General features: G+C 38.3%; 1 protein-coding gene and 1 long non-coding RNA gene across 4 annotated transcripts in view; one reads left to right on the top strand and one right to left on the bottom strand.

Annotated features, from left to right (window-relative positions):
* Positions 1-75: 75 nt before the first annotated feature.
* LOC128805018 (uncharacterized) lies at positions 76-3,488 on the top strand. The gene is made up of 4 exons (XR_008436241.1): positions 76-343; positions 1,582-1,814; positions 3,081-3,201; positions 3,350-3,488. It is a non-coding gene; the product is annotated as an uncharacterized LOC128805018 (long non-coding RNA).
* The window catches only part of AFTPH (aftiphilin), a 42,538-nt gene continuing 20,169 nt past the window's right edge, over positions 1,866-24,234 (bottom strand). Inside the window, exons 3-10 of one of the 3 annotated variants that reach the window (XM_053973441.1) lie at positions 23,733-23,884; positions 23,091-23,217; positions 22,722-22,778; positions 21,021-21,143; positions 14,549-14,609; positions 12,815-12,898; positions 8,807-8,930; positions 1,866-3,085 (exon numbers count right to left, since the gene is read on the bottom strand). In XM_053973441.1, the coding sequence (XP_053829416.1) occupies positions 2,941-3,085; positions 8,807-8,930; positions 12,815-12,898; positions 14,549-14,609; positions 21,021-21,143; positions 22,722-22,778; positions 23,091-23,217; positions 23,733-23,884 (873 nt within the window). In that variant the 3' untranslated portion in view covers positions 1,866-2,940. The other 2 variants (XM_053973442.1, XM_053973443.1) reach the window with 2 other exon arrangements.

Here is a 24,234-nt window from a genome sequence, read left to right as displayed (position 1 = left end):
GCACAGCATCACAAACGTGCACAAAGCATCAAATGCCATCCTGCCCATGAGGCCACTGGCAAGATTAAACTAGACACTGCATGTTGTGTCAATGGCAACAACATGGAAGGACAACCCAGCTGCAGCTGAATCTCTTAGCCAAAACTTCCTGCCTGTGAACAGAGCTGCCTGTACAAGACAGAGGAGAGAGGCAAGAGGATCCTGTCTGTCCATCCCACCATCAACAACAAAAAAGGAGGCTTAAGCCAGGAGACAAAAAGCAGTCCTACATTTTAAGGCAGGCAGCATCTACCCCAAAAGGCTGAACCTGGAGATAAGCTTTACATCTTTCAGCAGTGTGAAGGTTTGTGGGATGCAGAAAGAACATAAAAACCCCATAAACACACTCTGGATAGTACCAGGTTTCACAAAGTTTCAGATTAGTACATCAGTCACAATAGAAATCTCCTTTTTCCCCTCCCCCATCCACGGCAGGCCACCAGAACTGCACTCAGAGACTGGAAGACAAATGGGCAGCTGCCTCTGGAGGCAATTGTGAGGAGACTAAAGATCAACTTGCAGCTGGCACTTCCACCCCCACCTCTCCTTAATACTTCAGTCCACTCGCTGCCAGACAAGGATCATGAGTCAGCTCCTAAACATATTCTCCTTGAAACAATAGCTATAGCTCTGTGCTGCAGCTATCCCACTGCTCCAGCTCCAAGGGACACGCCACAGTCACGGAAACAAAGGCACCAATTTTAACCTACAGCAGCCAACACCAGAACTGAAGGGTACAATAAGCATGCACTAAAGAACACCCTGCTAAACCTGGGAGATTAGCAAAGCTAATTCTGACATGTAACGGGCATGAAGTCAGTGCTGTAATGAAAATCTGCAGAAACAGCAAACAGAAGTGGGTTTGGGGCTACATGGTAAAGCACATGGCTTTTGCTTAAACCTTTTCTGCTACAACAGGGTGCAGTTTGATACCACATCAGTGTACACTGCAGTACTAATTAGAGGGCAAAGGAGGCAATTTAGCCTTTACAAATTAACTTTACCATAGCCATAGGAGCTGCTCTCTCAACTCTGAGCATCCACCACTCACTGAAACTCCTGCACTCACAAAGATGGAACCCCAGCACTGGTCCCTCAAGGAGAGTAAAAAGCTTCCTTTTGCAAGGACAACCTTTCAGCTTACCCAGCTGATGACATCAAAACTCAGGCTTTTCTGACCCAAGTGCTGTTAGACAATAAAGAATTCAAATAGCAGATAAAAAAACACACTAGAGATTTCTCAGAACAAGATGTTAGGTGATGAACTGGTGGTGACTACTGAGCACTTAAAGAGCTGTGCACATAATAAAGACATGGAAGAGTCTATGTCCATGCACCATCAAGAAACAGCAGCACCCAGAACATGCCTTACCTGCAGCCAGTTCACTGAGACCCTCTGATGAGATGTTGCTCACAGAGCTACAGTGCAAGCTAACATGAGAGGAGAATTCAGTGACTGCTGTGTTTCTGGTTTTCTGCAGCTAAGAAATCAGCAAACCCAGTTGTCCTTTCTTGCCTCACTGTAGCTGGTGTTTCTTACAGTTGAGTATTGCCAATTGCTTTGAAGAAGTCTCTAACCGTAAATATCATGAGCCACATTGCCCTACAAGCCAGAAGGGAAATTGGAGACAGAAGTAAAAGACTGACTCCCAACATGATAAAGAGACAGGAGAATTGAAGGAAAATCTGCAGGACCCTGCCAGGTGTGGTTTGTGGGACTGAGCAACACAAATCAGAAGGTCCTGGAGCGCATCCATTTTACCACTAACACAGCAGTGAGTAATGCACACATTCTGTAAGAAAAGATAACAGCCTGTATACATATGTATCTTTTAAATTATTTTATTTTGTGTAAGCTAAAAGGAAATTTACACACTTAAATCTCAAAAGACCTTGGGCATGCATATTGACCTTTTTAGAGGTTCTTCGACATAGCTCTCTTTTTTCCATAGGAATTTCCCCAGACATTTACAACCCATAGTTTTTTACTGTATATACAGCCTAAAACCATAGCAATCTATGATTATGTCATTTTACACTGTGCAAAATCAAACAGGAATAGTGGTACAATAGAACATAAAAATTTTTAACAGGTAAATTTCATTGTAAGACATTCATATTGTTTTGGTCCTTCTTTTCCAAATCAAACTGATTAAGAGCAGACAACCTTCTAATGACCAAAAAAAAAAAAAAAATCAAGTGTTTAGACAGTAATCCATAACTGGAACAAGAAATTACTGACAGCACACCTTTCAAAAGGCCATACAGTGACAAAGCCATACTATTGAAGTTCAAGAACATAAAAACTGATCAGCCAACCAATCAAACAGGGGGAGGGGATGGGGGAAAAGAAAAGGAAAAACACATCTTAAGCTTCTTAAAACACAAAAGAAATTACTGGGTTTTAAAGAAACAATAACTGAAAAACCCACAAAAGGGACAACATTACCTTTTGATTTTTTTTCCAGCAAGAAGTATTTTAGTATATGCAGGAAAGAAAAAGTTGCTCAATGCAATCTGAAAGTCTTAAGGGGGAACTTCACGGATTGTGAAGATTGAAGTTTTCATTATGAGTTTATAGGATTTTTTTTAACTTTTAAAAGTTTTTTAAGAAGGACACCACCAGTGTATTTCACAAAGACATAAATGTATACAGCCCAGCACAACAAAAAGAATAGATCTTCAAAAAGATTTACCCCCAATTATTTACATTTTTCTCTAATATAAATTTAGGACTCCAGTATGTAAATAAATATACATTACTATGTATACCTTTCTAGTGCTGCTTACCAACAAATCATCTGAACTTGATATTTTTTTAATTAAAGCAAGATTGCTTTTTACGACCCGCAGAGGGAAGAAAAAAAAAAAATCAATAGAAAACGTCCAATTCACATCACCTTAGTCTACCTTTTCTTGGCAGCTTGTTGAAGGTGTTAATGTGGCTGGGAACATCAACACCTTGGCATGCATGAAAGTTAAGTCAGGAAGGCTAGAAATCACCTTGGCAGCCTCTTCACTAAGATGTTCTTCCTTTTTAGGCTTCCTGTTGGGAAGAAGAGAACAAAGTGCATTAATCCAGTACCTGATAGTCCTGGGATCACTGAAACAATCACTGATTGAAGCAATGTTCTGACAGGCACTTCTGTAAGCTACTTGAAGGTAGTCTAATGTTATAATACCTACCTGCCTACCAAGAATGTGTTAACAGAGAGAGTCAGCAAAATGTTCCTGTGTATATTGTTGCAATAAAGGGAAAAGTCCTATTCAAATGATAATTTTTACAGATTTTTTTTTCCTTTTTTTTTAGCAGCTTCAAGACTCAAGACACTAGAAGAGACAACCATGCCCATATTCTAGAGATAAAACAGTTGGAGCATCAGTTCTAAACTACCTAAATCTGGTACAATTCTTCAAAAATAAAATGGAAAAGATCTTAAAAGGACATTAAGAAACTCCTAAGTTACTTCTCAATAATTTTAAAATAAAAAAGCACTTATGCTGTGTTTTCAACACAACTGTTCTCAGACTGCCCATCATGCCACTCTACATTGTGATCCTAAAACCTTTTTTCCCCTCAGGATTCAGCAGCAGAAGATGCCTCACAAATAAGTGTATCTACTTGCTTTGAAGTGCAGGAGTATGAGTGGCCACGATGCACACAGCAGTTTGGGAATCACTAGGGTTTACTCTGCCTTTTGCATTATTCACAAGAATTACTGAGCACAAATGAATAAAGAAGTCTGAATCCCATGTCGCTTGGTTCTCATGATTACGCAAAAAAATTCACACTTCCCAAGTAAAATGAAGCCTGGCTCAGACTGCTGCAGACCCCCCCCCTCCTTTGCCAAAACATCCATACTTTACACACATCTGGCTTATCTTTGAAGAACACTACCTACTACTAGAAATACTCAGTTTTCCATCAAACATTATTCCAGTTTCAAAAAGGCACCTGCTAAATCCTGTAATGATATAAGAAATTGCAACTGAATAAGCCCCCTCACCTTTGGAGGAAAAAAAAAAAAAATTGAGACAAAATGCTTGAACCAAAGAAACTGCTTTCCCTAGAACACTTCAGAAATCTCCTTTCTGTACCTGGTCTTATTTATAAACTTTAAACCAAGCCCATGAGAGGGCAATGTCTGTTCCAATCATGAAGCAGCGGGTACTTTTTGTCAGCCTCCATGAGGATTGTTCCCTTAGCTGAGCAGAGACCAGTGGAAAGCATGCTTGCTTCCACAGAAGCCTCAGAATTCCTTAGCTAGAAGAAAAAAAGAGCTGGACTCAAATGCATCCTTGACATCTGATGATTGTGGTGACCATCACCACTGATCATTGTGCTGACACTGAACTCTCACTTTTGTTTGCTACTTGAAATCCCCACTCAGTGAAAGTTCTCTAGATGAGGCAGCCTAAACACTAAATCTGACTTACCTTCACAGAACAGCAATATTTTTTTTCTTTGCTGCAGTGGAATTTCACGAGCTACTGACTAGGCAGATTACCAAATTCTGGAGGATAAACAAAGCTGTGTGTGCTGGTTTTACTGAAGGAAGAAGCAGAGAGCCAATATGTGCCTCCTCTAACAACTTCACAGTCAGCTCTGTTTGCACTCAAAGGACTATCTCTGAGCTGCTGAAATGTGGTTCTCACCCACCACTGTGCTATCAGTATCTGGTGCCACTATTAATAATCATTTACCATAAGCCTCTTAAAGGTACCAACTCCCGATGATCAAGGGCTTAGAGCTAACAAAGAAGTGTTTGGCAGAGGAAGCCAAGGGAAGAGGGCTGCCTTGGAGATGTTCCTGTAATTGTTCATCAGGCTAGATGGAGCTCACACACTCCTTGCTATTTATATGCCTCTTCCTCCTCTGCTCAAGTACAGCATGCTAAGAAATGGCACCGCTGGGTCCCAGAGGCAGTGCTGCCTTTCACTCCGTGGTCATGTGCAGCACCTTTGTCACAGGACAGTGCCATCACTCCTGCTGTGCCAGCTGCTCTCTCTGCAGAACAGGCACACCAGTGAGGTGCCAACCTCACCCAGTTACCAACTGCTCCCCTTCTGGCTGGAATATTCCCCTTTGCAATAATTTATCTACTCCACTGCAATGTAAAAGGTATTGCTAAAGCAGGAGAAGCTAACACACTAATACAGCAACCACTGCTTAACTGTGACCAAGACAGAGCTATAGATAGAATCACTTGGTCATGAGTCTCCAACCCTTTTTTGAAATCATCTCAGTGCAGAAAGGGGTGAGGTGGCCAAAACAGAGAGGCAAGTTCCTCTGCAATACAATAAAACTGGACACTGCAAGTACCCTTTCTGGGTAACAATCAACACTTCTGGTAGCAAATATCACCAGGGCAACCCTTAAGAGCTACATTAACTCTCTAATTTTAAAAGACAAAGTAGCATCATTACTGCAGACAGGTTTTACCTTTAAAACTTAGCAAACTGTCTACTAACCATGATGTCCTTTAACAGAGGCAAGAGAAGTAACTGTGCATTAACTTCAGACACCACTTTTGCTGAAGATGTTCCCATTGCCAAGAGCTTCTTTTGCTCAGCCCTGATCAGTGGAGAGGAGTCTTGCAGAGCTTCTCCTGCTCATGCACTCCTCATTTCTAGGTGCCATGACTTAAAGAACAGACACCTGAGTGAGTGGACTGTCAGTGGCAGCTGTCCTATTTCTGTCTGCTTTGGAATCAGAACTTTTGATTACAAAACCATGAAAGGACCCATCCCTGGATCAAAACAAGGTCTCTGCCTCATTCAATCCTCTGCAGCACACTTAGTCCCCATCCATCTCTTCTCTTACACTAGGTTACATTCCCTCCCAAGAAGGACATGAGGGCTACTCCTAACCAAGCATTTGTACCAGCCCCTCTATCTGTAGGCACTAAATTTCCTTTTCAAAGGCATGCTAACACTAAGCCACAAGAAATGAACCAGACTTAGAGGCAGGAAAGCTGTTGGAAGAAAATCTGGCAAGAAAGAGGGAATACCTTGTCCATCCATCACTTGCATGTCACTGCTCTGTTTTGCATTCCAACCCCTTCCTGCAGCATTCAAGTCTTTCAGGGCTTCAGTCACCTCTCACATTTGCAAAGGGTTTTTAGGATGGCACCAGCAAGGCCGGATTTTATCAGCAACAATGAGCTGATTAGAGAAATGTACTTTAAAAACACTCTGTAATTAAGAGTTAGCCTGCTCCATCCAACACCATCCCCAAGGAGTACTTCCAGTTTAAATGAGGGTTTTGGCCATTTCTTGGAAAGGTATCAATGCTCTGCTTTCCTTCAAAAAGACAGCAGATAAACTTTTGATCTCTGCCAATTCTATGGAACTAGGCAAGGCTGGAGACTCTGTGGAATGCTGCACTGGATCCCTGACCTTCAACACTTACTGCTGCTGTCAAGGTTTCAGGCTCAAGCTGAGAGGGAAGTTTCCCTCCTCTCCCAATACTTTCCTGCTGAGAAACTGACTTTCTGGTTCAAGAGATGGCTTTGCAACTGAAGACAGGGCTACTTTAGACAAAGTAGCTTTAGACAGGGCATCTTTAGACAAAGAATACTCTTCACATGGCATCCCACAGGTGAGCAGTGGTATTTTCACTCTAAACTTTACCCTAAAGATCCTGAGTTCAGCCAAGTTACAGACATGGGATAGCCTCAGCACAAGTGAAGTTGCCATCAAAGTGATCCTAATCCACTGGTTTTGTCTTCCTCAGTCAGTTATTATGGATAGTTAACATTTCCAGGCTGGTGCATGAACCTCATTCTCATTGACCTGGCTGTACCCAGCCACTCCTATTTTAAAGTCTCCAGTTCATTACAAAAGAATTTAAAAAACTGAAAAGAAAAACAAATTTATTACAAAAAGCTAACATTGTGCCACACTAGTTGGCATACTGCTGAGGCTATACCTTCTTATTTCTCAGAAGGCTTCTAGCCTGAAAAAACAAACTGCTTTTCTTCTAGGGAGCATGAAATCAAGAAGAAAAAGCACTTGATTTTTTTTTTTTTTAATGCAGAGTTGACAAGAACATACAGAATGTATTAAACCATGAAAACAGCTAATCCTTGTGCGTGTCTGAACTTAGTCTCCAAGTCTGAGATCCCAGCCTGATATATTGCTACATCACAGATCTAGAACCAATTCCTGTTGGTAAGCAATGCTCTCCAGAACAGAGGAAGAGCTCTGAAATCTGGATAAAGAGCTTTAAGAGCACAAGTAAGAGCTTTCAAGTGCATTGTGGAAGCACTGGGAAAAAAACTAAACCCCACATATAAAAAAAACAGTACAGAAAAAAGAGGGTCAACACTCATTTAAGCAAAGTTCCTTTGTAAACAAAAAGCTAAGACATCTTAAAGCAAGGAACAAATCTAAGAGTGCAGATACAACAAAGATACATTTAGAGTTTGCATGTCCTGCTGTGGTTATTTTTAAATTAAGCTTAGAATATAATACAAAAGTATTTTAACTGCAACTATGTTTTCTAATTCCTGAAAGCCAAACTTCTACTACAGTATCTCCAGAGAGAGTATGTGCACTCCATGGATAGAAAAAGAGGCAATCCAAAAGACCCAAAACCCAGCATCGAAGTGGGGAGTTCCCTCTACTGGTTCTCCCTTGAAATTTCACGGCTTGTTGATTTCATGTTCACTTTCAAAATTATCACGGCAGGAAAACTGGGAAGATAAGTTTTCTCAGCAGAAGAGCATGTTTGAAAAGAACTCTTGAAAACTACAAATGAGTCATTTTAAGCAAGCCAGCTCCATCCCACCATTACTGTGCCTCCTCCTAAGGGCTGTTGCATGAAAACACATCTAGTTCAAGAGTGCTGAATAAACCCTAAAGCTCACTTGGGAGTGAAGATATGTTATCACCTACTTGTTGCACATTGAGGCACACACTTCCAAAAAACCAATGTTTTACTTGGTAAAGATTCCTCAGCATTTCTTTTAAAGGGCACAGACATTAATTCTATGTTAAGACAGTCTAGGATCCTATTGCTAAGATACACATGAAAAAATAAACCCAAAGTATACAAGCTTATAAATGGAGAGATGATTCCAGACCCAATCAAAGCCCAGACTTCAAGAAAGCCATTTGATGTCTAAAGCCTTTCTATAGATACTACCTATAAAAAAAGCACAAAACTACTTTATGTGTGCTCCACTGAGGTAGAAATGACACCCTTAACCAACCACACACTCAATCCTTAACCTGCAACAGTGAAATTAAACTGATGTTTGCTCACTGAAGTTTTGACAGGTGTTTTTATTTTTTTTTTTAATTTTAATTTTTATTTTATTTGTGAAGGGACAAATATAGTCATAATTATTAGTCTGTTATCATTTTACTTGTGGAACATTCTGTATTTATAAATTACACAGAGTCCAAGGAGAGTCTTCTCTCTTAGCCCTAGGTCACTGAGCTGATTCAGTTTAGCCTGCCACTCTCAGGAATCTGCTCTGGTTGTTCAGAAAGTTGCTTCCTGCAGTTCAGTCCTTGGCTCTACCTTTTCAACATAAGTCCTGGTGATCTTTTTCCTTCAGCTCATAAACTCTTATCTAGCTCATTTTAGACTTTTGAGATAATTTGAAATAAGAACTACAGTACAATGAACTTCAGATTTAAAATGTAAAGCCTTTTGATCATTCAGGAACTTCCACCCTTAAACTGCACACACATTCACACCTCACATTTCACACCACCCTTAGAAACAGAAGAATAATGTGCAATGAAGAGCATTTACCTTGTGGATGTGCTTGCCTTCTCCACTGTGGACATGAGCCTTGCAAAAGCATCAGTCACTCTGCTGCTTGCGTTGGAAGTTTCCAGTTTTGAGGTTGTCAATTCATACAACTCAGGATCCACACCTTATAGTACAAAATAATAATCAGTGATGGTTGGAGGCAAGTAGAGTCATAATTAGTCACAGACCAACTTGCTAGAGACTGTTTTCTGTAAACATCTGAATCATCTATGATTTCAAGATACATGAAAAGAACATGACAGAACATGTTTGTGTTTTTGAAGCATCATCCTCTCTCCCCATCCCTTTTCAGCAGCTTTTTTAGCTGTAGTACAAAACACACGCCTTGGATCAAGTCTGGCATACAAGGTCTCAGCCTGTGAGTAAACAAAACCAGTCTGATTGACTTTTCAGAGTGAAACTTCTATAAAAATGTCAGCTGTGTCAAAATGGATTGTTTCAATTACTTCAACTCAAATGCCTGTATTAAAAGAACACTGCATGTTAACAGGGACCAACTCTTCACCTAGAGATTACAAACAACACTGGCATGCAATAGAATGCATTTAGTATCTGGCTTTTCACTAGGGGTTGAGTTGAAATTTTAAGTGAGGAAAAGAAGCTTTTATGAAACATAGAAGGGGAATGGCATTAAAAAAAAGTTACATACTAATATGCACAGGACCACCAAAACTTTCAGTCTGTTCCCTTTTCAAGTATTTCTAACACATTAAGAATCTGAACGTTTCAGCCTTGATTTCCTAGCTTCAGGTATCTGAGGTCAGATGCTGAATTTGGACATCACTTTTGTTGTAAATGGATTTCAAATTTTGGCAGCAGAGGCCATTCTGAAAACACTGCAAACAATGGAGACCTGTATGCAAAAAATATATATGTATGAGTTAAATTCTATCTGTTTAGTATCAAGTGTCACATCTCAGTAGGAAGTAGCTCGAGGATTTTTAAATATTACATACTATTGCTTAAAAAATTTTCTAGGAATTAGAATTACCAAAATAAATCAAAAGGAAAGACTGTAACAAGTTTTGTTGCATTTGAAATAGCTGATACTTCCCTAGTTACAGTTTCAGATATTTTATGCTTCACAGGTTTCACAAAGCGTGCAATGTGCCATTCACAAGGTGTTTTTCAAAGACAGCACAGAATTTTTGTTCATAAAGCACTGTGTTTATCCACAGACACCTCTGTGCTAAACAGGTGCCACACTTGTGCCAGTTGGGGTGGACAACACAAAAGCATTTCATCCTACTGCAGAACAAACACTGCAAATACTGGGACCTGGTGATCCTGTGCAGCTCCCTGATACAAAACCAGCATTTATTAATGTTTGCTGATGATTGTATCCAGCTTACTTCCCAGGATCAAGATGCTTTTAGAAGTATTCCTGAAACACCAAAAGATTACTAAAAATAAATGCCAGTGCCTGTTGTCCTGCCTTTACCACCAGGAACTACAGCCCTGTGTGTGCTAACAGATGATGTTAAGCATCCTCAAACCTGCTTTGCATGAGCTCTCCACAAGCAGTGTCTTGACCATTTATCCTTTTGGGACAAGTTAATTCTTCTTTTATTATGAGGGAAACTAAGCTGACCAAAATGTGAAATAAAGAAAATCATCTGGTTAAGTTGCAGGATGTGGAAGATTTGTTCCACATAATACAAGTTGATTAGAAATTAATCAGCTGTCCTTTTAACATATATATTTTTTTTTAGGTCTGGATTTTCAGAGTTGATTTGATCCAGTTCCATACAAAATATCAAAATATGTACTGTCCTGAGACCGGTATACCAAGACTTCTAGAAATGTCAGATGTTTACAGAACTTAGAAATAGGAAAAAGCCCAAATATTCCATAAAATATCCACTTTCAATCAGGGAGAGGAAGCCTTGAAGAAATACACTTTGACTTGCAGAAGCCTGCGAAATCCCATTAAGGTACAAATTGGAAAGCTAATTGAAGGAAGGAACCCTTTGACATGCAACTCTGCAACAAACATTAAATGCAACCTTGTAAGTTACATCATTTAGATATTCTCATTTACAGTCCTGTCTTGGGATGTCACTGTTCAGTTTACTGTTCTTTAGGCACCTCTTAGCTGCATTTATGTTAAACTATTAACATGAAAAATAAAACAATACACTAAATCTGTGGGAAAATACTAGAAATTAGTAACTCCCTATTCATAATGTGGAATGAAAATTTTTGTTAAAAAGTTATTTTGAGTACTGATGAAATCAGACTGAGAAGAATTCAGTGTCAATCTATAGTAAGTAAAACTAAGTCTCCAAAGAAAGAATAAACTTCTACTGATAAAAGTATCTTCTTTAAGCAAAAAAAATCTAGCAATTTGTCTTTCAATTATTTTATGTATTTTTTAAGAGTTGCATATTGTCCATTTTATTCAGATGATGACAGAGTATTTAAGGAAACTGCAAAACCTTAATGAGATATTGAAGGAAAGTTAGCCAACCAAACCCCACACAAAGCTCCTAAACACACACACAAACACACGAGCTGCAAGCCATGAAACAAATGACTTTCCCAGAAACAAGTCAGTAAGAAAAAAAAACAAAACCAAAGCCAAACCAAAAGAAATAGAGAAAAAAAAAAAAAAAACAAAAACACTATAGGGCATACCATAGAAGGTGATACCTGTAACTTGATGAAACAACATAAAAAATAAAATGTAATAAAAGACTAACAGAATATTCCTCCAGTAATCCCTTTATGTGTGCACACCTTCTGCACAAGCAATAATGCACATACCCAACTACACAAGCAATAATACATGTGCTGGGCACTGGTGACTTGTGTCAGTGGACTTTGCACACACTTAACTAAAGAATCTGTAGGACTCAAGCACCTTGACTTTGCTAGCTGTCACTTCCATGACAAATCTGCCCTCTTCCATCTGATAATGGTATTTCTCAAGGGTGGAATAAAAAAATCATTTAGATTGCCATGCCATAAAATTGCTGTCAGTGATTACATTTTAAAACTAAAAAAGCGTGTTTCTAAAAACAAAAAATACCATAATAATTTTAATAATTTATTTGAAATGTGGGAGGACCCCAAACATCTTATGAATGGGTTTTAAAAATTAAAATCACTGAGAGGAAAAATATCTTTCCTGTGAAGAAATTGATTATCATGGCTCCAGGCATTGTACTGAAGGAGTCCTTGCATTATCAATTTAACCTATGCACTTGAACAAATCCCCAAAGTGTTCCCTGAAATTCCTGCAGGAATCTATTCAAAGTGTAGGTTTTCACAAGCTCATGCAAAATACTCAGAGCATGTAAAAACCATGGGAAAAATGAATTCAATTTCTTTCACACATTATTCAATGAGAGAGTGGGGTATTCATCTCCTTTTTAAGGGAGTAAGTTGCAGATAGTGCTTTGGTTTCAAAATTAACATTCATGAACTTCTAATATCCCACAAACATGCAGCTATCCTTCTTTTCTATTATAAAGGCTGTTAAAACACCTTTTTCACTGTATTATTAGTAGTAGTCCATGACCTCCTGGGCTGTCATGTATCAAGGTTGATAAATTTATATTCACACATGGCTTCCAAACATCATCACAATCCTGTAATTTGGACTCAGAGAAGAGAGCAAGCCTCATCTTTTAGGAATTGCCACATCTACATAATTTTTCAAAATTTTTTAAGTGCTTAGTAGAGTTAACTTCTGGCATGTCTCATTTGAAACAAGTGTTTTAACATCTTTTTTGCAAGAGCATAGAAGCCATTCATTCCTTCAGCAGGTGACAAATACAGAGCTGACAGTACCTTTTAAATACTTCGTACTCGATACAAAACATCAGAAAACAGAACACAGATTAAAGGAAAAACGCAGTAGAGAGACATTTTAGAGAAAGGCAATGTAAAACTTCTCCTTGTTTGTAGGAAAGTCAAGTGATGTGCTCATGCTTTTAGTAAGTCGTTATAATCTTACAGTTGTGGTTTGAACACTCTGCTGACCTGGGATTGTGGTGGTGCTGCTAGAGCTACTGTCATCCACGGGCCCAAAGAAATCAAGGTTCAGAAGAGTGGAACCTCCACTAGCTTGAAATTCAGTGACCGTGTTGGTAGGCAGCCATATAGAAGGTAAGCCAAGGGAGGGGTTTATGTGTAAAAAGGGGTAAGACACACACTTGAACATGCAAGTTATAATTAGTACTCAGTACGCAATTTAAAAATCGACATGAAAACAATGCTTACAGTATTAGTTTGTACCTTCTAAAATGTTAACAACTTAATTCAGTGCACATTTCCTCATGTACAATGCAGCAAGGAAATCAACACTAGTAACTTTAAAATAGAAATATTTATTTCAATCTAAAAATGAAAGAGAGAACCAGCACGACCCAGAGAGAGAGATGTGACCAGTTAAAGGGAAACAATATATAGGTCAATTGATAGTTAAAATAGAATGGGCTTTTTTCTTCCCTCATTGAAATTTAAAGCCATTCTTTCATCAGGAAAACTTAGCAGATCCTCAAATAGCAAAGAACAAAAAGAAAAAAAAAAACTATCATTTTATTTAGCAGCTTTAAGCTATTAATTATCATTATCTTAAAGCAGTGTGACCACTGGGTAACAAATGCCACTCTTATGTCCAGTTCCTCACTGGCAAATTATACTGTTCCCCTTTAGTACTAAAACAAATCAAACCAAGATACATTTTAAAGTTGTTTGTTAAAAAGAAAGCATGATGATTGACTGAAGTAGTAAGACACCAGACAACAGCAAAAGGGTCCATCCAGGCTTTCCTTCAGCACCATAATATTGCTATCCAAAATCTTACACCCCACACGTTCTGCAACAACACAGTGTGGCAACACCAGTGCAGTAAGAGATGCACTTTATCTGAGCCTGCCTCTGAACTTGTGTGTCATCAATCAGTTGCTGTCAGCAGGCTCCTTGTAAAGGAGTTTCTTGGTAGGTTTCTAGTCTGTCAAGCAAACAAATTTCCAGAACTTGTTTTATTTCCTTTGCATGCACTTATATTTCTGACACCGGAGGCTGTGGCACTACTCTCTTTGCTATTAAAATAGACATAGGTGAAGGGTCTTTTAGGTGATAACTATATACATTTACAGATACAATTAAGTTCGTAGCTACCTCTTTAATACATTAGCTATAATTAGCTCTTTAGTGTAAGCAAAAGTTATAATGAATGAAATCACATTTTTGAAATATAAAATTATCTTTAAATCTGAAAACTTTCAGCTCAGGAAGTGTATATTTCACAAACAGTTTGTGGTTAAAATATTGTGCTTTGAAGTAGCCACTTTACAGAAGTTTGTCATTCAGAGGATGTCTGAAGAGATAGCTGACTGGTGAAAAATACTTTTAGGAAGTAAAACTCATCAACCTAAAATGCTCATTTGTTCAGAGTTTCATTATAATCTGCAGTTATACATAATGAAGTGTTAATATTGCCACTGTGTCACTAGCATATGGCAGGAATCTAAAGTAATACTTAACTTAGTATTTTTCAGACTATGTAATACTTCTCATAGGGGAACTGTTAATCAGAAAGAAAGCCTGAATTTCCAAAGTTAGGAGTAAGAAATAAGTATTATATATATTTATATATATATGTGTATGTGTATATATTTAAAAAAAATAATCAGCAGATAGATGTTTGTCTGAACTTTGTAGCTTTCTTATCTCTAGCTCTGGTGCTAGAGGCTCTACGGAGAGACGTACCATCTAAAGGGTTAGTAAGGCCACTGCTACTCCAGTCAAACTGGACAGGTGGTAGAGATTCCTAGAGTTGAAAAGTCAGAAATCAGATTTTATAGTCAGTTCAGGTCACAACAATGCAAAGCAGTTCAAACAACAGATTCTTTAGCATCTAAACACTAAAAAAGACAACTAAATGATCAAGCCCCAGCTTTTGGGAGGTGTGTCTTTTTATAATATGCACTAGAGATTCAAAGTAGATTTGTTCTGTCACAGGAAGTCCATTAAATTCTGATCAGCACAGATTAGGTAACTTCTAACTCAAACAGGATTTGCAAATTAACTAGAACATGAATTGAATAACAAACCTTAAGGCATCATTGAAAATTAAACTATTACTTTCATGGAAGATGAGGCACTTAGCATAAAAAGTTATGTATACACAATTACAGGGCAAATTCAGAACAGTGAAAGCTGTCTCTGCATCCATTCTTTGTCTTGATCATATATATTATTTATCATCAAACAACCAATCACTCTTTTGGTTTGTTTTGCTCTTAAGAAACACAATTCCCCACAGTGAGGGACGAACTATCAACACCCTCTCCACTCCACCCCCTTTAAAAATAAAAGTCCTGTGACTTCTTATCCTTTCACAGTTAACTCACCCTGATCTATATACAAACCATTGGCAGCAATGCTTGAACAAGAGGAGTATGGAAACACTGACTCCTGGGAGCCCATCCTTGCCTTTTGATTTCCTCTTGTTAAGCTTTTTGGCCACAAGCAAGCAGCAGGGACCATGCTCTACAGGAAAGTTGTGTTCAGGTGCAGTGTGACTTGCAAGCACTGTCTTCCTGTACTCTCAGGACACAAACTGATGGGACAGTAGCAGAAATGTCTGAAAGAAGCTGAACCTTTCTACTTCTGTGCATTACACTCTGCTCTCTGCCCAGTGAAGTCAACTGTTGTGAGGCACTGGGAAAGGATGTACCCTCAACTTCTAAAGAAACAATCACAGTATGGAAGAAAAGCAATGGATGTTCTCAGCAATATTTTTTAAAATGCATCAGTACTTGTTAAGCTGAGCCATACCTTCTCTTTGCTTTTGTAGAAAATCAGCCTTCATTTTTTAATTTTAAAACTTCTAACCATCTGACACTGAAGAAAAATGCAGATTCACTAACTGAGGCTGTAGCAACCTGAGGTAGCTTTATAGCACAATTAAGCTCACTGTAAAAGGCATTTCCTCAATGCTAGATGTTTGCAGGTAGCAAAACAAAGGGAGCTGGAGATTTCTGTATTTACTTATATGAAAGATTTTTCTAAGCAAGACATTTACTATCTAATGTCTTAAAAATACTTTCAGTACTGAGCACAGCTTGAATAGCATTCTCTCCATGGAGGTTAATAAACTGATTCTTCACTTTTTACTTTGCTTTGGGAATGATATTACTGGCATTGAAAAGATTTGCATGTAGATATAATGTCAGCAGTGTGGAAGCTCCACCTGATGAAGTAATGATCACTATCATCAATGGCTTGATTAAACTTTGTCAGATTTAAATATATTAACATTAAAAGGAGTTTGCAGGAAAAGAAAAGGGTAGTGAGTATGAGAATTTAGTAGCTTTCTGCCCTGAGCAAGATGAACTCAAATTGAAATAAAGTGGCTTCCTACCAACTTTTACTGAGGAAAACACCCAGTAGATTTGGTGGCAAAGGCCTGAGTCAGGACTGATGACTGTGACAGAGCTGCATGGAAAAAGTGCTTAGCAATGGCTTGCTAAGTGTTTGCCTTTAATGATGGCCTGACTCTCAGATTTGACAAGGAAAGGACAAAGGATGTGATGAATTCTTCCTAAAATGGGAAAAAACTAGTGTGACTCCAAATCAATAAGAATATACCAAGTATATTAGTCTGCTCTGTGGGATGAGGCCTCTGCTGACTTCAACTCCTTTGCAAAAGAGAGGGTAAGTAAAGCAGCCCTCACCTATACAGGATGCTGGCAAGTCCCAGTCTATACAGTAGCAAACCAAGTGAAAGGAGAAGGCAGAGGAAAAAGCAAAATTAAACAAAGTTTTCTGCTTCTTGTTACCTCAGCCCTAAGAAAACTACACTGGGACACCTGAAGACAGGCACTGAAACCTCAGCCAGTGGGAACATAGCCAGCAATTGGGAATACAATGTTCAGCCTTTCTGAAACTGTGGGTTACTGCAAGTATTATATGAAGAACATGCTTCAAGGAAAAGTGCCCAATCTAGGAGAATACTGAGAAATGGAGCACACTGCTTTCACTCCTCCAGGCCTCCATCTTAGATTACAGGACACAGTACAGAAATGAAAAAGTATACTCAGCTGTCAGAGTACTACTCTGAATGTTAAGGAAGTAAGAAAGAGGAAATTAAAATGCCTGCCTGTTTTACTGCATCATATTTCACTTTGATACAAGCAAGAGATGTTTTCACACAGTAATTTTAGAATGCATTATGTAAGAGCTCTCATAATCCAAACGAGTAAAATGTAAATGTTTGTGTCTGTGCCAATAATTACCCAAGGAAAATTAAACAAAATTTAAAAAAAAAAGGAAGCATTTTGCTGTCTTAAAGCTGGGCAAAAAGAATAAAAGGACTTACAATACAAATATAATGTCAATATTCAGATGGATCCCAAAAATGAGCATCATATGCATTCCAGAAAAAGCTTTACATGCAAGTAATTCATACATTTCATTGTGTGTATTCATTGGCAAAATTATATCAGTTCTGAAAAGTGCTCTTTTCAGACAACCCCTTTACACAGCTGTCACATCTGAGAGAACAGCAAGTTCTGTAGCATCTCTTACCTGCAAATTTTTCTTTCTTACTCTGTCAACAAAGCTACACACACTCTCACACTCTTGGATCTTTCTCACACGTATAACTGGAGAGCAGTTCCTGATGGAGCCTTTGGCTGGTGGCCAATAATATGGTAGTTTGCATCTGTCATTGTTAGAAGTCCTGATGGTCTCTTATGTAATTAAAAGTGTTTTTAGAGACTGTCACCCCACAGGGTTTAATTAAGGTTCAGTCCCTAATAGCCAGCAAGTGTAAGATGTATATTTCTATTATAACCTGATCCCTAATTCAGTGGCTTACATGCAGGCAGATGTGCTGTAATGGGCACCTGCAGAAAAGAAGCATTGGTAATTTTCTTCTAGAAAGGTCTGGGTCACTGCAGTTTTTTATTCCAATATAAAACTTACTAAGTAAAACTTGGCAAGTAACCCTACAAAATAAACAGTCCCAAACGGAAAGAAGAGAATGCTTTGAAGCAATAGCAGAAGAGCAGAAATATCTGGGCAACTTTCTTCAAAAAATCCAAAGAGATGCAGATAAATAAACTTTAAAACAACATTAACCAGAAAACAGTATCAAACCAAGAGAAAGTAGTCATCATTAAGTCCAGACAGCAACCCTTCAGACAAACAGTGGAATATATTTTGCATGCACTGCCTGAAGACTTGGCTGTGATTTAGAAGCCCACTAGAGCAGTACAAAACAGAAGAGAAAGGCACCTGTCCTGGGTCTCACAATCAAAGGGTGCCTGTTTCACCAGCCACTCCTTACACCTGATGTGCCTTGACAAAGCCTTTTACTTCAGCCCTGTGAAGTCTTTGAGAAACCATGCTTAGATCAAGTCAACAGTAATCAGGAGATTATTTCATATTCTGTTTACTGCCTTACAGTTATGAGCACAGTGGAACAGAGAAATAAACCCCTCAATTGTCAAGATAAACAACAGATCAAAGAAGAATTTAGATTCTACCTTCAAATATAAAAGAGAATGACTCTACAAAACTCATCTTTATACAATAAACTAATGTGACAATCCAGTCAGTGACTTGCTTGAGAACTCAACTTCAAAACCCTTGTCCTTATAGCTTAGATGGCTCAGATGGAATTTGTCCACTCTATTTCCACAGCCTAACTCAGTGAGACCCACTGGAGGGAATGAAGGCAAACATTCAGAGTTTATATCATAACTAGGAAGAAACATTGCAGCTCATTGGCTGCTTTTTACCTCATTCTATTAGTTCTAAAGTTCTCCATTTTAAATCTCTGCATGCTTTTGTCTGTTTGCCTACAACAAAAACATTTAGGAGGCATTCCTGTGTTTCTACAAATGTTCTTTCCACTATTACTTTCACCTCATCAGTCTTCCAAAGTCTTATTCCCTTAGCAGGAAGTCATACACATACAGACACTGATCTGTATACAAGTGCCATAAATGCCAGCATTTATGCCAGATGAGAACTTTTCCCTGAGCAAATAACCTGAATCTCTCAACCAGAGCCTCTCCTTCCAAAGAATATGTCAATATTCTGAAGTTTATGAAAATATGGATAAATCTTCCTTCTGAAAATGGAAGAATTTAGAAGTTTAACTAAATAATTACACATTAAGCAGGTACACTAAAGAGATACTTGAATTGCTGCACCTAAATAACTTGTACTTAGAATAAGAAGTTTCAGAATAAGAATAATTTTAGAGTAAGAAGTTTCGGAGTCCACTAAAACTGCCTGTATTTCTACTGAATATTTTAACAATGTTTGTAGCATAGCTCCTAACGTAATGTTTGGGCACATCATCTTATTACCACGACAATCTGGAATATTCTGAAAGAGCCATTTGCACAATGTGACATGAAACTGGATTTTCTCCAAAGCAAACAGAAGCCACTAATCATTGACAGAAGATGAGACCAAGAAAGAAAGGAGGTCTCTGAGGTGGAGAATTGATTGTTCACACCATGAAACTTTCAGGATGTCATCTAACTGTAGCCTCCTAGAGTTCTGAATAGTTACAATCTCTAACCCATCTCTTCCCCAAAAGCTTATTTTAGGGTTTGTCTTTTTGGAAAAGCTAACCTAATGCCAACAGTGCAGACAGACAGCACAGAAGTTTCTCAGATGTATTCATGGACCACAACTATTGAACAGAGATGGCCTTATCAGAACAAGCACTAGGTCAAGATGATCACACTGTGACAAGTAATAGGAAATTCTATAGCAGGAATTCATAATTACAGAAAAAGAGACTTTGGTAGAGGTTCTTATTTTCAGAACTATGACTGTCAAGCAACTGAGAAAATGGCACTTGTCAGAGATGTTGTTACTTCAGGCTCTCACAGCTCTCTACACTGTTTAGTGTATGGCTTAATTTATGTTCCCTCTTCTGAAAAAAAGGGTACTTTGAATGCTGCAAAAAGGCTGTGAAATTTTCCTACTTTCATACCACACAGTAGATTCTTCAGGTCAGACTGCTTGCAGTAATCACTGTTGTTACCTTTTCTTATATCCATTTCAGCTGCTCAGTTCCACTACACATGAGGAGCAGCACAGGAAGCACCAAATGTGTATTGCTGTATAAAGCAATGGGAGCTCTGAGCCCACTGACAAACTGCTGCTCAACAATGAAACAGAATTCTCTGCTACAAGCACATCACACTTAGAGCTCTGCAAGAACATCACTCTAGTCACAAGTGCCTACTGTTAAGGTTAGGTGTAGCCCAAGAATAATTCTTTCTGGAATGCCTTCAATCAGATGTCACGAGCATAGCAGGTAACTGAAGATGCTGGGTGGATTAAACAAGACCTGCACTAAGGAGAGACACAGCTGAGTCTCTGAATATGTACTGAGCATCACTATAATGACACTGAAGATGAAATATCTCTGCATATCCCATTAGCTTGTTGACAACCACACACATTGCAACATGCATGGTATTCAAGTGCTCTTCTAACATCCTTACATCAAAACAACAGCAACAAAGAACTCGTGAAATTCAAAAGCTCACTCCTGAACTCCTCTGAATTCATTTTGTATCAGACTTTAAAGACAGGGAAGCCAGCAAAGCAACTGTGTAAAACAGATAATTCAATAAAATCTGCCACAAAGGGCCAAGAGAATTCATACAATCAAAAAGTCAGGTATGCTTGTAAGGACCACACCCAAAACCTCTCTCCAGGCAGCTGGGCTGCTTTTCATGACACTCTGAAGAAGAAAGGGCAAAAGGCAATGAACATGAACAGTATAAATGTAAATAGGATCATTCAGAAAACTGAGTCCGAACCAACATGTAGAACAGCCTCTAAGAATAAGCTCCAGAATAAGCAAGGATGAAGAAACTTAGCCAGAGGTCAGATGAGTCTAACATTACATATAAAATCTGTCTACCTGCCCACTGCCTTTGAGAGCAAACTGCTGTGTAACAGTAAGGATCATCAGGACTCTGAAATGGTGGCCACCAAGTGCTACAGCTTCATCATAGGGACTCCCAGTCACACATGAAAAGCAGATCCAAGAGCAGGACTTCAATCTGACACAACCAACACCTGCCTTTTACATACAGGTGTCTTTGTCTATTTCAAACATAAAGAAAGAGACAAGGCATCCCATTATTTCCCTCATTCTTTCTTTGCCTCTCCTCACCCTTCTCTCCCTGTTTTTTACCTGGAACTGATCAGATGCACATGTGTTCATCTCTGGTGATACAGGAGGTGTCTGTCCTATTGAAGCTATTTTTTCTGCTGCAGATATTGGTTTCAAAGGTTCCTTGGTAGGTTCTAACATACCCTGAATAAACAAACAATAAACAAGTAAATAAATAATCTAATTTTAAAAAATTACTTGCACACACAGACACATTTACAGACATTTCAAGAACTGCAGATGCCAAAAACTAGAACAAACTACTGGGTAGTACTACCCTCAACCTAGGGCTTGGGGGTAACCATGTATCTCTGGGACACTTTCACTGTATTGAGAGGGGCAGGAGTAGATGGAGCAGGGGAAAATCATCCTGGGTCCTTAGGCCTAAGAAACGTTTTAGAGCTAGTAACAAAAACCCAAGTGTTGAGCTGGAGCTTGCTTTCAACTTTCAGTAATGTAATTTAAGCTGAAGAAAACAGTTACTTGATAAGGTGATGTCTTCTCCTCCCAACTGTGTGCAGACTATTCCAGAAATATCAAATGACCCATCACAAAAGTACAACTGCATTCATTCCATTTCAACAATTAAGCAATCCAAAAGAAACAAACCAAATTATCTGTTTTCAGAATGATACCAAGAACAATAATTACCGAGATGGCAATAAATGCATTAAGAAGCATTAAGAAAATAAACTCACATTTTTAATTTTAAGCAAACATTTCAAATATAGATAGTATTATGAAAAAAGGTCTGAAATCCGATCTTGAAAAAAACTGAGGGCAAGAAGATCTACAGAAAGCCCAAAGTTTGCACTGAGACATGCCAACCACCTGAGAACAACGAGAAACCCCCAAATAAAAGCAGGGCATTTGCAATGACAGCATTTTAAACCATTCTCAGGAAGTCACTTGCCAAGATCAGCTGTCCCACAAATGTTTCTACATCATATTAGGGGAGCTTTGAATTTACCCACCAGTTAAATAATTTCTTTTGGACAGCACAGAAACACAGAAAGCAATGTGGCAACAGACACCAACAAGTCACTTTACTCCTACTATTGCTGCATTCCAGCTTATTGTGTGCAAAAGTATATAAAAATTTAAGAGACAATTAATCAGCAACAACAATCAGTTACAAAAAATAACTGCACGTGTTGCAAACACAGTCCTGCTCACAAACAGGAAGAAAACAGCAGTATCTCAGATTTGTTTTAGCTATCTGTATCAGAATACCATGTTAACATCCACAGAAGTACACAAGCTGACCTTGATGCATCACAAAACTGTAGAAGTCACTCTATAAAATTAACCTACGTAATTAAATCAGCCTAATATAAACCAAAGAAAACTATTTTTTTACTATTCCATTTGTGGATGATTATATGAAAACATAAGTGTGTTTGTCTGTGTGTATACATATACATGCACTGTTTTTTGAGAAAAAAAGAACATTTATTCTGCTCAGACCAGTAAAAATCACAAACCTTATCGTCTCCCTGTTTTTATTGAATACTTCTTTCACTTAAAATCAAGTATCTGCTTGCACACATAATGAAAATTATTTATTTGGTAATTCTTTTCTAGCATTTCTACTGATGCCTAAGTCATAACTGTACTCACAAAAATATCTTTCAGCACACTTGGTATTTAATGTCATTTAATATCTTTCATTATATGATGTTGTTGGAACTATAACATAAAACATTACTAAAAAAAGCTTACCAGTCCTGCTGCATACATGGGTACTATAACAGGCTGCTTCTTGTTGCCTGTAAAGAGCTGATAAAACAACAAAGAATTTACTTAAGAGTTTCAATGTCAGTCATGGAAATATTTTTCGATGCTACATAACTTGAGTAAGGTTAGTATCACAGAATAAATACTATGTTAATTATAACACAATGGTTAAAAACTAGTGCCACTTTTTATATTAACAGGGCTTGTAAAAGGTTGCCAGGTGGTCTGTCATGAACAACCATGTTCTGTGCAACTATGCAATTAGGGGAAGGCACTCACACAAAACACTTCCACCTGATTCTACATACAAAGCAGCTTCCTGATTTAGAAAGGCAGTTTTACTGGCAGACTCACAATATTTCTTGTGTCAATTCCCAGGGAGCACAAAAGCTTTTTGTTGCTGTGGGAGCCACCCCACTGGTATCTCAGTCCATATGCATCGTGGATGTCCTGCAGCTCTGTCCACACGTCCATCAGCTCCCTGCACAACCCATCATAAATCAAGTCATCATTCAGAAAAACAGCATAGCAGCCTCGAATATTTATTCTGTTTTTTAATGCAAGTGACTTCTTATACATTCCAATTAAATTTATGCCCAAGCTCAATACCCAGGGGAACTAAAACTGCACAGTGTTCTCAGAACAATTATAGTTCAGACTTCTTACTGGAAAATGATGTCCACAGCAGACAGGACAAAGCCTGTTTAGACCTCATCATCACATGAATAAATACAGTAATTTATAGCAAGTAAGTAACAAGTAAGTAACAAGACATATTTGGTTAATTCAGAAACATAACTGAAAGGAAGATGATAGGCTGCTGAGTTGCTAAGTGAAGTACTCCTGGTGTATGCAGGCACTGAAAACAAGCATTCTGATAGATAGCTGACTTTCACTTGATGGCTTCTCAAAATACTTGAAGCAAACACCTCATTTTAAATTACTGCCATATGTGCTTCAAGTTCATTTCATATTTGTTGCACTGTGGTTCCTTACCCAGTACTTCCTAAGGTCTCCTCAGTTGTTATCTGCTTTTCACCTGCTTCCAGCAAATGATTCAAGGAACTTATTTCTTCTTCGATTTCAGCAACAGGAATGGAAGGAAAACAGACTTCAAATATTTGTTCCAGACGACTTAGCAATGTTGTCTATACCAAAGAGAAAATATTTATGTCAAGTTTGGTAACTGCTATAAAGATAAGTCCAATATTATAGCAAGACAGAAAACAACTTATAGCTAACACAAGATTTCACTTACCACAAAATATTAACTGTCAGAGGACCAAAAGACTCTTTAAACACCAAATACAGCCTACATAGCTATTGAGAGACAATAAACACCTTGCCCTCTGCAAAGTGAGTTCTTACAGAAGTGTCCAAAGTCACTCTTAGAAATTAGCAGAAAATGTATGCAACAAGATTTATGCTATATAAGGATAATGTCTCAGCAATATAAACAGCATCTCTTGGAAATAATGGTTTCCAGACATTTTAATTC

The sequence above is a fragment of the Vidua macroura genome, chromosome 3 (assembly GCF_024509145.1).
Source record: "Vidua macroura isolate BioBank_ID:100142 chromosome 3, ASM2450914v1, whole genome shotgun sequence".
Taxonomy (NCBI): Eukaryota; Metazoa; Chordata; class Aves; order Passeriformes; family Viduidae; genus Vidua; species Vidua macroura.
The sequence above is the reverse complement of the archived record's forward strand: the minus strand, read 5'-3'. Positions and strand labels throughout refer to the sequence as shown.